The following is a 17,634-nucleotide window of genomic DNA, read 5'->3' as shown; positions in this document are numbered from 1 at the left end:
CAGAATTAGAATTAAAATTTAGTCTCCCAAGGGCTGTAATTCCTTGGTGTAATTTCAGCTTTTGGATTTAATGTGCAAGCTCTCGGTAGTGTTGCTGGCCTGTGATGTACAAATCAGACTAGATGCTGTGGTGGTCTTTTCTGGCCTAAAATTCTATGACTCTAATTGCACAATTTTAGATGTAATATAGATGATAGAGTGGCAGTCATCTTACTATCTGAATGCAAATAAGCAGGCATGTGATTTTGTACCTGGTTTCATGACAGCACCCCCTGCAATTCACAATTTTTGTCTGAAATGCACAGGGCAGTAACTGGAAGTGATCGATGCAATAGGACAGTATTATTTTGGAGTATCATAGATGACTATATTCCATCATTCCAAAGTCTTTTTGAAAATCCTTTTCTAGATAAACACCGTCTGGCTAAATCATTTCTCTTTTCAAAGTGAAAATCAAGCACTTCACGTGAGCAATATTCATAGGTTTAGGCAGAGGAAGGTAGCTCAAAATAATCATGGGTCTTTACACGTTAAAAGAAAACCTGTTATACAGTCCTATTATGTGTTGCCTTCCTGGCAAACACTGCGCGGTGAGAATTTGATCACGATATTGCATTGCAGCTGATTGTAAAGCAAAGACATTTCTCCTCATTGTGAATAACAGCAGTGGAAAATGCTAATGTGTACTGGCACACTGTACCATGTCAGGTGACAGGTCACGTCCAGGGAAGATAGCATTAGTTGTCTTTTCAGCCAATTCTTCTCTAAACTTCGTCCAAATAATGTTACCCATTTTATTTCCAACTAGAAATTCAGGAGCACAAATAGACGTGATTGAAGTTATCTATGTTTGACCATCTCAGTAGGTGTCCACACATTCATGTATGAATCTCAGTACATTGATTTCAGTCTAAGTATCACCCTTACAGAGTTATTCAGAGTGCAGACTACGAAGAGTTCCAGAAATGCTAGTTCTATAATTATACTATGATACTTTTCGACTCTCAGCAGCAGTAGGCTGTTAGTGTATATAACTTTGGTCCTGCTCACACATTGTCAAAAGCCATTGAAACGTCTTTGTGGGAGGTATTTAAAACATCAGACAAATATGTCACTCAAGGTACAACAAATATTGTGAGGTAATTTTATTCCCCCCCTCATTTTTAGGTAAAAATATTACAGTATACAAGATAATCTTATTAAAGGTAAAAATACATCATTTAATTTTTTTTCTTTAAACAGGTCTACCTACAGTACACTTTTTTCTTTTTGTTTTTCTTTTTTTTTTTTTTTAACAAATATAACTATTACTCTACTAGGCTTTCTGTGTTCTCATCTGGCACTTAAGAACTGATCACAGGTCACCTTCTATTCTGCTTATTTTTCTTAGCTGATATCTAAATGTAATGGTCTTCTCTTAGGTGCACCTTGTAAACAAACAGTACAGTTTAGTGTTTCCAAAGTAATAAGGTGTGCTTGGAGCAGCTTAAAACACCAAATAAACAAGCAGCTGAGTTTTCAGCTGCATCATGTTCTGAACTTTTCCCTTGTAAGTGCACAACCGGAGGACTTTGTACCACTGCAGCTTGTAAATTGGTTTAATTTTTAAAACTTCTCCCTGGTTTTCTTTCTATGGCTGAGCAAATAACTCCTAGCAAATCCTTTTTTGACAAATTCTCCTTTTTTCTTGACAGAATGTCCTCAGCCAGCTTGAGATGGGTTTTTTTCTCCCCTAAATGTATTCATAGTGTGAAACCATTCAGCAACATTCTTTGTGAATTTCATTGATTCTATGGCTTGCCATTTGACATTCAAAATCTGTGCTGAGTTGCCTCATTGTGATTGGCCTCAAATGATGTTTCTAGTATAAATCCTCATAGGAAAGCAATTCACAATATTTTACAATATTTTCACACTTGCTTTCCATTAACCTCGGTGCTATTCTAACTCAATTTCATGGGTGTCCATGGAAAGCAAGCACAAAGGCGTGCACACCTCTAAGTGAAGGTGAATTTGTTTAAAAGTTTTAATGAATATTCGTGGAATATTTTTTTGCAGGGTTCACACAGATCTAAATCCTAGATGTAATGGGTCAGATCTCCAGTTGATATAAATCAGTTTGACTCCATTGACTTCAATGGAACTATGCTGATTCATGCCAGCTGAGGATTTGGCTGTTTGCCTTTTTTAAAAGGTGCTTTGGGTGTCTAATATAAGCATGATTATCTTTTGGAGATGGTGCATTTATTTCTGATGTCAATGGGCTTGTTTTATACCAAAATGTCACTTTTATATCGTAAATATATTAACTGATTGTTGGCTTCACCCCAAAACATATTCTAATGCACAAGGCCCTTACCGATATTTGTTAGGTGGCAAAAGTTGAGGGCTCAGTACCCATCTCTTGCACTGTTTTTGCTCCCTTAAAATGCTGGTTGAAATATCAGATAATGTTTAGAAAACTAGTTCGCTTTCTCTTTGTTCGCCATCAAATGTCCTTATTTAAGTTCTTCCCAAACTTGTCACTCAGCTGCTGTATTAGTCTTGCTAACTCTCCAGTAGCTTCTGACTTTTCTTCTAGAAGCTCGTAGCGGAGACTGGAAATATCTTGTTTAATCTCTTTAAGTTCTCCTACGATGAAAAAAAAAAGTTCTTGTAAATGGGACTGAATTAAACAAGTCATTGACGTGTTTTAATTCCGGAGAATGAGTTATTTGGAAATGCAAACTATAGGCTTGGCACTAAATGCGTGGGAACCTCCATAGAGTAGCAGTTACACAAAATTCCCCCCACGGACTTAATGAAACAAACTCCATTAATACTGCTAACAGTAGTAATGTGTGGAGAGTTCTTGTTCTTTCCAAGCCCACTCCTCCACCACATACAGATTCCCAAGCTACACAGCGGCTTTTTAGGATTCAGAATAATGACGCTTCAGAGATACCATTCCCTCGCCAGCATTCCCTTTTCCATACATACTGAGTGGGGAACTACACGGATTCCGTCCCTTCCAGCTGCAGAGGACATAGGTCAGGACAACATTTTTAAAAGGGGCTTTCTAATGCCCATATGAATGTACAGTGTAATGTGCCATTAAGAAGTATGGGTCTGTTAGAAAAAAGAGTGGCCTTGGCTATATGGTGGAATGGTGCTGTAGGTGCCCTAGGCAAATAAAAGATTTGTTTGTGATGGAAGGTATAGAAAGCTTAGCAGAGATATTGGGTGGGATTCTTTCCTCTGCTCTGACCCCCGTATGTCATCATGATGATGTACAGGATCCAGGAAAGCCTCTTAACCAACTAAGGGAGAATTTGTCTAGTGCAGGCACTGGGTAGGACTGTTGGAAGCAGCCTTACACTGGTCCCTTCACTAGCCCCAGTGTAGGGGGTTAGCCAAGGGCTGAGAGGAAAGTGGAGGTGGGTCCATACACCATGCCACTATGATGAGTCTGGACAACTCCAAGGGTAGGTCTGCTGTAACTTAGAGAAGCTCCCTAGACAATCTAAATTATAGTGGAGATCATTTCAGTCCACAGAAAGGGCCAAAACTGCAGGGCCACGAAGATGGTTTGAAGTAGTCTATGCCCACGAGGCATACTGCCTCTCCAGAAGCTGTCCCACACAGTCTCACCCATCTGATTTATGATTTGACATATCAGTTTGGAACTGAATGGAGATGCCTGAATTCAGCTTTAGTGATTGTAACAGCATTAATTGTAAAAGCCACTTGCCTTCATTGACTTCATCATTCTCTCGATCAACCTGAGCCTTCAGGACATATCGCTTAATAAGACGCTTCATTATTTTCTAAACAGTGAATAAAAATGGTTAAATGGTATGATATTGGTTGTCTGCAATTCTAGATCTATTATGAACAGTGTGAGCTACAGAGTGATGATTCAGTGGAGCCATGATTTCAATCAGAGTTTTCCTATTGACTTTAGTGGTGCCAAGATCTTACCTTTATATTTACGCACTTTGTGTTTTAATAGTCGAACAACAAATATTTAAGACGCATCCCGCAAGAAAGGCAGATAAAGGATAGCCCATAAATGCAAAATAACTACAAATGGTTAAAGATCAAACTAAGAGGTGGGATTAAGCTTAGGTTTGGGGGATGTAGGTTGCTGTTTAAAGTATTCATAAGAAAAAATCTGGATGAAAAAATAAGTTGCTTATTAATGACACTATCAAACTCACTCATGACTTTGAACTAAGTGCCTGATCCCAAATTTATTGATGTCAATGGAAAGACTCCCACTGACTCCTGTGGGTGTTGGATCAGGGACTAGAAGAACTAGGAAACAGGTAACACACTGAAGGACAGAGAGAAGAGTCAGAATGCAAAAAAAGAATTAAAATGAATAAGAATTACCTTAGAAAAATGGCACATATTTAATATACACAGCAAAAAAGAATTCTGTGTAGCTGTATGAAATGGAAGATTATTGGATAGAAAGAAGAATGGACACATATAGGAATGAGAGCAGACAACAAATCAGATATGAACTTGCAATGTGATGCTGTTGCAAAAGTGCTGAAGCTTTGTTTATACACAGAGATATAAAAGAAGTCCTAAGGCAGTTTATGCTTTACACTAGGCTACAACTGGAGTCCTGTGGAGTCTTCTTCAGTATGAGGGGGGCGGGAGTGGATAGATTGGAGATCTGAAGATGGGCAGCAAACATGACAAAAGGAGTAAAGGGACTGATCTCCCAGGGCATGTCCACACTGCAACAAAAACCCCACGGCATCAAGTGTCAGAGCCCAGGTCAATTGATGTGGGCTTGCGGGGCTAAAAATTGCAGTGTAGTCATTCAGGGTTAGGCTGGAACTCAGGACATGAGACCCCCACAAGAGGGGAGGGTCTCAGAGCTGAGGCTCCAGCCCAAGCCCATTGCATACTGTGCAATTTTTAGCTCAGCAGCCCAAGCCAGTTTACCTGGGGGCGTGGCCGTGCCACAGGTATTTTATTGCAGTGTAGATTGACCCCAGGGGACCACCTTTTAAGAGTCCAAAGTTAGGCATCTAAATCTATGTTTAGACACCTAAATAGCTTATTTGAGTGCCCAGGTGCATGATTAATCTACATTAGAGCATGTAAAACAAATATGAAAGTGTATGCATTCTTGCTTGGGAGGAATTTCCTCATGCAAAGTGGATAATGGAAGCTTATCAGGCCCCCTTGCGGGGTTCCCCCTTCTACTCCACCAGGAGGCTGAAGTTCCCCACCATGAGGCAGCATCCAAATGGCATGACTGAGCCCAAAATGTTTTCTTTTTTGGGGGGAATTTCAACTCAACGATCAATGCAGGTGGTGCTCAATCTGCAAGGAAGCTACGTTCCTTGGGGATTTGGCTCTGATGATGATGTAACTCCAACCAGGATTTTTGGATCTTTTCCTGTCTAACTGAGGGATACTCTCCATCTGCCTTCAAGAAGAGCTGCACTGACATCCCTTTTTCGAGCATGCAGACACTAGAAAGGGAAAATACCATCCGCGTCTACCTTCATCTTAAATGACCACAGTCCCTGCTCCTGGGAGTCACTTCATTGATTCATCACAGGAGGCAATGACATCTCTTATTTACTGAGTTCACTTTGTTTGACCCTTAGATTTATAATCTTATAAACAGCCACACAGCTGAAAAGACTTTAAGGGGGGTTACTGTGCCTGGACAATGATGTTGACCATTAGTCACTGAAGAGCACAGCCTGTGCCCAGTGCCTGACACAGTCACTGGGCTGGTCACCAGGCAGATTCACAGGGACCAGGGAAAAGGACTCTGACACCTCAGGATACAGTTCACCTTCTGTTGCCCTTCTTCATAGAGACAAGAAATGAGAATCCAGACAATGGCAGATACCTTAGCCCAAGTATCCCAAACTCCCTTGGACTGCTCATGTCCCATCCCCTCTTGCACCTGCCTGCTGCCATACAAGGAGCCTCTCCCAAGCTGAATTTTCTGTCTGCCCTTCTCAGCATGCATGCATACACAGCCCTCTCCTTTGGTGCAGTAGAACCACACTCGTTTGGATGCCTGGGGAGCCTCCATACACTTAAAGGCAGGAACTAGACTTGTCTTCTAGATCTTGCTCCTCCTCCTCCCACAGAAAATCTAGGATAGGGCTAAGAAAGGTCTCAGGGTCTTCTCTCTACTTACAATACTATGAATGACTGAGGCATGTTACCTGGCTTCTGTGTAATGGTGTGAATGGCTACTCTCACTGGGACTGAACAACACTCATTTTGTGGAGCAGGTTTGTCATTTTTGAATAAAAAATGGTGGGGAACAACAGCAACTTAACACTATCTACCTAAGGCACTCAAATGCCCCCCCCCCATCTTAGTATCTGAGCACCTCGCAATTTTTAAAATATACTGATCCTCACATCATCCCTGATAGGCAGAGAAGTTCTATCATCCCCATTTTATGAATGGGTAACTGAGACACAGGGAGTAACCAATTTGCCTAACCTCACAGAAGCAGTCTGTAACAGAGCAGGGAACTTGACCCAAGTCTCCCAAGACCCTAGCTAGTGCGCTAATCACAGGAGCATCCTACCCATAAAACTTACGTTCAGGCCCATCTGCCCACTGAACAAGAAGAAATCCTGTTGCTTTAAATGGCACTGGCAATCTCCCCAAAGGTTTTGAGGCACAAAACCCCCTAAACCAAACCAAAACCATCCCACCCTTTCCTCCTGATCATTAAATAACTGGACGTGAACTGTAGCAATATAAAGGCAGGTGAATGACAAAAAAGGATCCAGTTACTTGTATATGTGTTATCTAGTGATGGAATGTGGAACGTTTAGGACTGTGTCTTTTTATAGACGAGATCTCTCTCTAACCAGGTGGGTCAGTTAAGGGAATATATGAGAGACACAGTGAACATACTGTATGCTGGAGATGGCCAAGGTAGTTCAATCCAGATGAAAGACGTGTTGCCACCTGAGAAAACATAAATTGAGGAACATTCTGGGGAAAGTAGGGAAATACTAGATCCTAATAGAAACAATTTTCAAAATAGGAGACAAAAATAGGGAACTTGCAGGAAAACAAGGAATCAACATATAACAAATGCTATTATCTTCTTGACGTTTACCATCACAGAGTATTTACCTGAGCCAGCCACAGTATTTTCAGTACAGTCTATATTTACAAGGAGTAGTACTCTAGATGCCATGTAGCTACAGGTGGCAAAGGTCAATATCTTCATGGTGCCAACTATACCAGAGAATATACCGTTGTAAGGATACTGAACAGAAGTAATGCAAATGTGACAATTCTTTATCAAGAATCTGAGAGATGGATATCACTTTGCAGCCTTTGGAGACATCCCTTGCAATATCTCCAGCAATGCTACTGTGTATTTTTGCCTTAATATTATATTGTGGCTTTGCATCTCTATTGCCATCTACTACCCCTTCTGGGTTCTTTGTTACTGTAAGTGAAATGGCTTCTCAACCACATAGTTATTGGTCAAGAAAGTCATCATAAGTTTCAACCCTCCAGATTTGCTCATCCAAATAGTTTGATTGATTTCAATGGTGTAATACTCATCTAAAGAAAGGGTTCCAGGAGCAGACCTTCATTTGTAAGTTATTGCCTTCTAGGCAGAAATCAATCTTCTTTATGTATTTATTGGCCCTACCTTCAAATACTCTTTGTTCCTTCAGTTTTTCAAGTACCTTCTATAGACTTTATCTTGCTGGGGCAAAAGAGAGTGAAAAATGGTCTTGTGGTTAAGACAGTGGAATGAGACTCAGGAGATCTGGGGTCAATTTCTGGCTCTGTCACAGAGGGCCATATTTTAAAAGGTTTTTAGGTGCCTAAAGATGTAGATAGATACCTAATGGGATGTTCAACTCCAGAGGAGTTAGGCACCTAGTTGCTTTTGAACATCATATTAGGCATCTATCTACATCTTTAGGCCCTGAATACCTTTGAAAACTTTTGAAAATGTTACCCAAGATCTAGTATTTATTACACATATTCATACCTTTTTATCCCACTAACCAATTCCTTTCCTTAACCCTGTTAACAATTTACAAATACTTGATGTGTGTAGATGTTAACCATGTACCTGCTTAGTTGGAGATTTTGCTACTACATATATAACCCACTGTTTCCACATAAAATAAGTCTACCAGAAGCATAAATTCTCAGGACGGGACCTTGGTGAATAATTGATTTTTTGGTTTGGTGTCTAAACCGAAAAATTCTAAAAAAAGAAATAAAATTGTTGTGAGTCAATCCAAAATGACAATTTTTCAGTTTTTTCACCAAAAGAAAAACTGACTAAGAAATTGTTTCAGGGTGAATAAAACATTTCATTTGACCCAAAAGGAAAGGTTTAGTTTCATTTCGAGTGGTTTTTAAAACCCTTTTTTTATTTTTTTGTGAAATCTAGGTAAATTTCAAAACTAATTGCAATTTTGAAATGAAAAGTCAATATGTTTCATTTAATAAATGTCAAGTTGAAACATTTCAACTTTTCTGAAAGCTTTTTTCCAAATTTCTAGTGGCCATATTCACCCTAAATTCACTAACAGTTTTGGTCGACCCAAAACTGCATTTTTTGGCAAATAAACAATTTTTAAAAAATATTTCACCCATTTTTACTCAGGACTTTACAACAATGGTAATTTCACTGCGTGGGAAGAGTAAGCTGTCATCACGGCTCTCATAATTATTTTTGTAACATATCACATTGCAGATCCAGCTAAACAGGACAAAATATTTCCAAAGAAAGTACATGAGGGAGTTAAAATAAAGGCTAGAGAGACAACATTGTGTCACGACAAAATAAAACACTGTCAATGAGTCTAGGATGAAGGTCGGGTGAACTTTTCTTGTATTAAGTTCAATACCAGTGACTGGTAATTAATTACCATGACAATCACGTTAATGTCAAATGTATTTCTGTAGCTGCCATTCTGCCTTAAGCAACTGAGAAACTAAAAGGTTTGGGCTCAGTCCCATAAACCACTGTGTCCTTTGATTTGGCATAGGTCATTGCTTGACACATCACAGGATGGAGAAGTTCACTGTATATTGACAAATCTGATCCTTGCAAGTAAGCCTTGTTTCCTTATAGATCTTTTCCCTTGGTCTTGATGTTCTACTGTCATTACCTGATATCTCGTGGGCTTGTTATAAGCCTTCTTCACAGTAAAATTTTCTGAATTTCGAGCTCTTGACTGAAAACGAACTTTCTGAAATTATAAAACATAATGAAACATTAAATCTGTAACAGCTTCTTTCCCCAAACAACCTCTCCACCTCAGACTAAACTGACTTATGCAAACATTAGAAAATGTTGCATTCTGTGAGCAGGTTGGAGATACTGCAGAAGAAAAACAGCACTTCCGTTCCCCAATTAATAATATAATTAATATCTAGCTCGTTCATGGCACTTTTCATCAGAAGATCTCAAAGTGCTTCACAGAGGAGACAAGTAGGTCATCCCCATTTTACAGACAGGAAAACAGAGGCACAGAAAGGTGAAATGACTTGCCAGTCAGCAGCCCGGGAGAGAGACAGAAATTGAATGCAGGTCTCCTGATACCAGGACTCTATCTTCTAGGCTACATTGCCTCTGCTAGTCTATAGGAGGGTGCAGAGTGAGACAACCCGCTCATTTCATTGCCAAAACGAATGTAAGAATTATTGGATGAGAAATTCAATCTCATATTGTCTAAACAAAAGGTGTTTTAACTGAATCCCTCTCACATCACCTTGATACAGGCAGGTGTTAAGAGACGAGAAGCAGAGCTTTCTTAATTACTTCTAATTTTCTTGGTGATTGCAGCTGACTTTTGAAAATAGCTTTTTGAATAAAGAGAAGAGAAAATTACTCGTCAGACTCAATGGATAGTATCAATTAACTCCAATCAGCCACAGGGACACATTGTAGATTACAATGGCAAGCTCTGTAAAGCCTTCCTCTGCATTCCTCTCCCACATTCTTCCATGTCCTGATCTATACTAGGCTTGCTTCAGCTCTTCCTCTTATCTACACTATGCGCACGTCCAGACTAACCCGCGGCATCGGCGGGTTAAAATCGATTGCTCGGGGATCGATATATCGCGTCTAGTCTGGACGCGATGTATCGATCCCCGAGCGCGCTTACATCGATTCCGGAACTCCATCAACCCGAACAGAGTTCCGGAATCCACACGGAGAGCCGTGGGCATCGATGCCGTGCCATCTGGACGGGTGAGTACCTCGATTTTAGAAATTCGACTTCAGCTACGTTATTCACGTAGCTGAAGTTGCGTATCTAAAATCGATTTTAATGCCCTAATCTGGACGTGGCCTAAGGCTCCTTTCTTGGCTGAGCTTTTCTCTGACCCATCGTCAGCCTCATCTTTGATAGCTCTTCCCGTTCTCCCGCTTTCTGCATATTCCTTTGATCTCAATCTTCAGCTCCTTCAATCCCAGCTCATTTCTATGCTTCTTCCCTCTTATTTGCCTCTGCTATTTTGCCAACACAATGAATTTCTCTGGTCCCATCAGGGCAGATTCATTGTCTCTCTTCTGCTCTATGGCTGTGCCTTACAGAGCCTCCCTTCTCCTCAGCTTATGTCCTGTGAAAGGCAGAAGCAGCTGACAGTTTTCAGTTCACAGGGCCTAAAATTGTGCAGTGACACTGAAAGGAAAATTTAAAAGCATGCACTGAAGTATCTTAGAACATGCCCCCTGAATATTAACAAGCCCCCAAAGCTCATGGTGATGCTGCCTCAGAGCAGCACTGCAGCCTCTGTCACGCACAGCAACTATAGCCAAAGACAAAAATCCAACACATTTTTTTTTAGGTCTCAGTTCCCAAAGTTGTATTTTGTTTTAAACCCAGCTTGAGCCGAGGAAGTTAAATGAGGGTCAGTGCAGTTTAAACAACACCGTCTCGTCACATGTTTTAATTTTTGTTGAGTTTGATGATCACGGCAAATCAGCTGCAGCTGAATCTTGGGTGAAATGCTTTAGGAGTTTTACTCAAAAACTCTGAACAAATAGAAGTGCTGCAAAGGAAGAGAATAGATTTGCCTGGGTTTTTTTGGCTTTTTTTAAAATCTGCTTGCTAAGAACAGTTTTGTCTCAATGACATTTCTGCAAATAATATATTTCCACAGGATTAGGCTCTCCCCGATTATACTGACATTTCTTCAGGAGCAATTCAGCTTTTTAGGAACGCTTCTCTGTGTGTCTCATATTTTGTCATAAAGAAGCTAATTGGTACTAAGGGAAAACTAACTTGCCTCTCACAAATGTGCCCATTCCAAAGTCAGCGGAGTTGTGCTGTCCCAAAGCACACATCTCTTTCAAAAGAATGAACAGGTGGCAGATGAGGCAGGGCCTATCTATTACCGTGCATGATTGTCATTAGGCAGCTGAAAGGGGGGAGGTTGTTCATTGTAGCTTCAAGTTGCTGGGAAAAGTTAATATTCTCTGGTTGGGACCCTGCTTCCAATGATAAAATCAGATGTGATATTAAATGTTGATTTTTACATAATGACAATAAAGTGAATTTAGGCAATATATAAAGAATGGTTTCAAGAGGCAGCATGGTCCTGTGGCTAGGAACCTGGAGTTGGAGTCAGAAGACCTTCATTCTTCTGCCCCCAGTTCTGCCATTAGCTTGCTTTGTGACTTCCTAGGGGAAGTCACTTCACCCGTTCCCCTTCCCAGTTTATTTAGACCATAAGGTGTTTGGGGTGGGTCTGTCCTTCACTAGATGTCTACACAGTGTCTAACTCAAAGAGGCCACTGCCTTGGTTAGGGTCTCCAGTGCTACTGTAATACAAATAATAAATGAGTTAGAGTAATATTGTACACCAGGTAATACTGTAATACCAATAACAAATAGAGTACAATGCTAAGCAGCTCCTTTTGCTCATCTGTGAATTAAGTAAAATTCCTTCCTTTGATGCCCATGAAGGACACGATGATCTATTTACATTAAGGATGTTAAAAGAAAAGAAGCACATGACATACCCGTAGCTTGGAATTCAGCATACCCATCTCGAGATCATTTTCACAGTTTTTGGCCTTAGATTTGCAGAGTTTTATGAGGCACATTTTTATTCTCATTATGAGATAATAAAATGATTTAGGGCTTGGCACTAGATTAAAAGGAGCAGGCAGAGTCCTTCCTTCATCAAAGTATGATAACCAGAGTTTGGCACGAGCAAATTTCCACTCCACATCTGCATCCTCCTGCAGTGGGGAAGGGAAAAATGAATTACAGAATTAGTGTTTTGAAAGGAATTGAGATGTATTATTGCATTGGTGCTTAGACAGATGCACAAAGGTGACTTAGCTGGAAAGGGTATGAACCTTGTCACTGAAGGCCACTCAACAGGAGTGTTTCTGATACAAAAGTCTTGCAGATTTATGGCTCCCAAATCCATTTAACCTCTTTATATTGAAATCTGGGTATTTACTTGTGTGCACTACTTTTTCCAACTGCTTTCAGTTGGCACACAGACAATACACAAAACCATGTTCTGAATGTATGACCGCCCTCTTTAATTACATATTTTTTGGGTGTACTACCTTTCATTTCAACGTGGGGATTCAGGTGGGGCAGGTAAGGACTGTAGTGGTAGGAAAAGGAGTCCAGCAAGCAGTGGCGATACAGAAAAAAAAAATCCTGAGTCCAATTTCAGAGCTGAGTGAATGCTGATGTCAAGAAGCTGCAGAATCTCCTCTGGGCTGCTGCTGAGCAACATACCTGGGAGAAGGTAGGGTAGGTCCAGTGCCCCAGGAAGATACCTGTTAGTGCTGTGGAAGAGGCTGGAAGGCACTGACATATCCCCTGTCCCTCCAGCTTTTGCTGTGGGGAAGGAGTAGCTGGGGTGGGAACATCAATAATCAGTCCTCTTCCAGCTCCTTTCAGAAGCTGGTGTTCCTCGTGTGGAGGAAGGAGACAGGTGAGCCCAGTGCCCAGATGGGCCTGTCCCTATCTGTCTGGTGGAGGCGCAGGAGGGATAAAGATTAAATAATTATCCTTTCCAACATGCTTCCTATGCTTTGTCTGTTAAGCCAGGTGCAGTTTCCAAACATCACGAATTCCTAGACCTCTCTCGAGCAACCTTGCAGTGAGCAAGATTTAAGTAGAGCAGCTGGTCAGATACCAGCAGAGAGAATGTCAGTCTTGCAGCCGGCTGAATGGAATGTCACATTCCTTCTAGCTTGGATAATGGATAAGTGACTAAAGGTGCCAATTAGGAATGGGACCACCTGTCCTTCCTTCCTTCTCCCCTGTCAGACATCCTGCGTTTGAACTTGAACTCCAGAGTTAATGAGTTCACACGCCCCCTAAGAAGGGACTGCAAAAAAACATAGGCAGAGAGAGAGAGAGAGAGAGAGAGAGAGAGAGAGAGAGAGAGAGAGAGAGAGAGAGAGAGAGAGAATAAAACCTCGTGGGGAAAAAAGCAGGTGAAGAGCAGAGCGAAATGGGACTGTGACAGGGAGCACAGATGACCAACAAAGTGCAACAGCTTTTAAAGGCCATTACTTCTTCCCTCAATGGTATCATTGTCACACACTGACACAGGGACGAGGCCAGGGGCAAGTTAGTGGTGGCTGGACCTCTTGGACCAGTTGCATCAGGTGACTAGATTTGCTTTCGACCTCTAGCACCTCACTGTACTTGAGGTTCAGATGGCACCCCCAAATTCTGTAGCAAGTGACCTGAAAAGGAGCTTGCCTTGGGCAAGCCCATAGGGGCTGTGCTAAGTAAACAGCTACTCTTTGTAGATTTTAAGAGTGGCTTTGACAAATGTGATGATATTGTAGTATAAAGGAGCCCAAATCAGGGCTGCCCAAGGTCGGGGAGGGAAGAGTGGTTTGCTCCAGGCCCCCCCAAATGATGGAGGGGCAGCTGGGGCAAATTTGAGTGTGTTGTGTAGCAACCTGTTGCACAAGGTGACAGTGCTACTCCGGTTTGACACCTGCCAGCCACGCTACGTGGCAGGCTGAGACCACGGAAGTAGGAGTGAGGTCATGGGTAATGCTCCCATCTGCATAGGCAGAGGAGGGACTGGAAGCAGTCCCCTAGCTGCACACAGGGCAGAGTCACCCTATCCCTGCAGGGAGGGCAGAGACACTACAGGCAGAGAGAGTTTGAGATGTGAAAAATCCCCAGTCCTTTTATTTGTTGTGCTGAGCATGGCCCTGTTTCTTCAGATGGCAAAGAAATACATACAAAAATGGTCTGATATATGGGCCTCGCTGATAAATAGAGTAATCTAAGGATATATTTTCAATGCATAGCACAAGGAAGTGAGTATGTAATTTCCATTCAAAATAAACTGTGTGTCAAGTTAATCACAGCAATATTTAACTACTAGGTAACGGTTATCATCTGATTCACTAAAATATTCTGAACAGCAGCTTGGGCCACTTATCTCTTCTGGTAATTGAAAACTAGAAGAAAATACCAGCTGATTTCCTTGTTTGTCCTATTTGTATTCATCATCATTACATCTTGGTTCTCCATCAGTCAGCACATGTCACATAAGCAAGTTCACGTCTCAGTTAAGATGATTCACCATTATTAGATTGTCAAGGTGAGCCAAGACACCAAGAACATTTCTGAAGATAAATGTACGGTCAGTGCAATCTTTATTGATCCGAGTGGCATTCTTGATTTTACTCAGTACTTGTATGGTCTGACCCTTATTTCAAGATTGTTTACTGCGTGAAAAAAGATGATCTGCAGCTGCTTTACAGCTGTTTTTATTGTGGTATATATAGAAGCCAGCAGCATCAATGAGAAAATAGGTTTGCCAGTAATCTGTACTCACATCCGTACTATGGTAAAATGTATAATGCAACTCGCTCATCAGGACACATCTCTGATGATGCCACTGTGTTTGGCAGCCTTTCAGAAATGGACATATTACAAAATGGAGGCCTGGGACTAAATTCTGCCTTCACTTATGAAGATGCAACCTCATTGACTTCAGTGGAGCAGTGCTCCCTTTGCCCCATTTAGCCCCTATCGACTTACTCCTGAGGGCATTCTGCGCCAAAAAAATTAAAATTCTCAGCACAGTATTTTAAAATTCTGCAGATTTTATTTGTCAATAAATAAATGTGGCTCCAGCATGGCAGTGGGGAGCACGGGCTACTGGCTGCATTGAGGTGGGAGATCACCCTGCAGCCCCCCCACCTCCCGCGGTATAGAGACTTGGCAGTAAGGCTACAGCTGACCCTGACACAGTGCAAGGGCTGGGTCTGCCTCAGAAATGTCCTGGGGCCCAGTCCCACTGCTCCAGGTGCAGCTGGGGGTGGGCAGGCTCAGCCCAACAGGATCAAAGTGTGAAGGGGCTTAGTCTGTAGGGATCCAGGTGTGGGGTGAGAGGTTTCTGTGTGGGGCAATCTGCGTGCAGGAGGCTCAGTGGGAGATCTGGATGCACAGAGCCTTGTTGGGGTGTTCTGAGTGAAGGGGCAATGGAACTATGCAGGGAATGCAGGTGAAGGTGGTTGCAGCTCAGTGTCTGGGGGGATCTGGGTGTGGGAGGCTCCATGTGGATCCCAGTGCTGGGGGAGTGGGGCTTGATGGGGTGCGGGTCCAGGTGCAGCTGGTTGGGGATCAGTGGGGTGGGGGTCTGGGTGTGTGGAGAGATAGGGCTTGTCAGGGTGAGGGTTCGATGGGCCTGCTTAACAGGGGAGCCCCAGCTCCTACTGAGGGGATGCTGCATGCTGGGCTCCTGCTTCCCCCCACTATTCCCCTATCCTCTTTTCTTCTCCATTCCCCTCCCTTCACTCCCACATTCCCATCCCCCTGCCCAATTCCACCCCTTCCTTCCCCATTGCCTCTTCCCCTCACCCCCTTCCCTCATTTCCGCCACCCCTCCTTACCCAGCCCCACCGCGGGCACTCACTGTTGAAGGGAATAGAAAACAGGCAGGCTCCCAGCACGCAGAAGGGGAGCACGACTGGCACTAGGACCCAAGAGGCAGCGTTCAGCTGCAGAGTCAGCGGGCACTGCCTCCTTCAGCTGGGCAGCTCTGCGCTTGCAGAAAATGATGGGGGCAGTGGCACATAATCTAGTGTGTCCCCCATGCCTCATCTCTGTTTGGAGGGGGGTAATTCCCCCCACCACCATCAAAAAACCCAACTTTGCCCATGGTCATCCCCCACATGGGTTCCCTGCAGTTTTCTGCAGGGAAACACAGGAAATCTGCAGAGGTGTTTTCTGTGGGTGCACAGTCTTGCAGAATCCCCCCAGGAGTATTGACTGGACTTGAATCTCATAAAACAAAACTTAAACCTAATCACAATAGAACTAATTGGTTAACATGTTTATTCTTTTGTGTCTAGCTGAGAGATAAGAGGCTGAGCAAGATGCTGGATTAGACAGGAGAAGGCCGAGTTATGATTATGATTATGATTCTTAATCACTTTTTGATAACTATCCCATCTAGAGGTACTGTCCAGCAGCCAACAGGATAATAACTTCCTGTCCTCCACTGTCTCTCTTGCCAGTGATCTGTGAAGGACAAGGTTAAAAAGAGATTTTATTGTGGGTTCAGGCAGGAACAGGTTAGGTGTCCGCTGGAAGACGTAGTTCAGTGGACAATCACTTGTTCCAGGCATTCCACCGACTATATTGATATTATGGGACAGCCTATCACTGCAGCTGGGAATAAAAGGCCTCCTGAACACCAAGGTAGGGCCTGAGGAGATGTTGTGAGAAGCCCTGGTTATAGGTCAGATCTATAGGTCAGAGCTATCAAAGACATTTAACCAATATCTTATGCAATTTTTGTCACAGGAACAAGGATAACTTCTGTCACAAGTAGAAGGGGTAGGCATTTGAGCTGAGAAAACTGGTTGACATTTGTACTAAGTTAAATGTGTAAATATGAAAAGTAGAGCTGGCCAAATCCCACTTGTCAAATATGTTATTCAGTGAATGTTGCTGATAGTCGTTGAAGAGTAGACAAGACATCCCAGAAGAGGAGTCGAGCACTGCAAGAACCGCCCCTTAGGTTTACAGTTTTATTCAAGCTACCAGCCCCTTGTGCTCAGCTGCGCACAAGCAGATGGCACTGCTCATCCTGCTTCCTCACTGCCTGGCCAGATGTGCAAGGAGTGGCAGGGAATGGCATATCTGAACAGGTATAGGGAGGTGTAATCATTTCCTGCTGGTATAGACCAGCACCCTCCTTCCCTAAGCAAGAGGGAAGCAGGGAGGGAATTGGTTTTCTGAATCACAGTGCCTCCTGGAGTGTCGCAGTTTAAACACCATCCCTTTTTCCGGGTAGTGCCTAAAGGCACAATCTAGCCCTGAATAATTTATCTTTGTGGCATTTGATGAGCTTTGTAGCCCATTAAGCATTATTTGATGGATAAATTATTGGATGAATATCTGCTATATTCCTTGCTATGGAGAACCCTGTTACCCATTAGAGAAATGAAAAGGAAGAATATTCTACATCATCCCTATGACAAAACAAGGGGGAAATATCTACCTCTGGTGTGCATTGCACCGACCAAATACAGTTTGATGATCTCAGAATTCTACAAGGCAGCACTGATATAATTGAAATTATTCCCATTTTACCAGTTATTACAAATACTGATTATGACTCTCCCACACTATTTCCAATCAT

The 17,634-nt window shown here is 42.5% G+C and overlaps 1 protein-coding gene across 1 annotated transcript in view; it reads right to left on the bottom strand.

Moving 5' to 3' along the window:
• Nucleotides 1-1,227: 1,227 nt before the first annotated feature.
• TRPC7 (transient receptor potential cation channel subfamily C member 7) overlaps nt 1,228-17,634 on the bottom strand; it is a 116,834-nt gene continuing 100,427 nt past the window's right edge. The window contains exons 9-13 of the mRNA XM_030572436.1: nt 12,002-12,223; nt 9,141-9,221; nt 6,901-6,954; nt 3,731-3,806; nt 1,228-2,631 (exon numbers count right to left, since the gene is read on the bottom strand). Coding sequence (XP_030428296.1) covers nt 2,489-2,631; nt 3,731-3,806; nt 6,901-6,954; nt 9,141-9,221; nt 12,002-12,223 — 576 coding nt within the window. The 3' untranslated portion in view covers nt 1,228-2,488. The remainder of the gene's footprint in view (nt 2,632-3,730; nt 3,807-6,900; nt 6,955-9,140; nt 9,222-12,001; nt 12,224-17,634) is intronic.

This window comes from Gopherus evgoodei, chromosome 8 (assembly GCF_007399415.2).
Source record: "Gopherus evgoodei ecotype Sinaloan lineage chromosome 8, rGopEvg1_v1.p, whole genome shotgun sequence".
NCBI classification, from domain to species: Eukaryota; Metazoa; Chordata; order Testudines; family Testudinidae; genus Gopherus; species Gopherus evgoodei.
The sequence above is the reverse complement of the archived record's forward strand: the minus strand, read 5'-3'. Positions and strand labels throughout refer to the sequence as shown.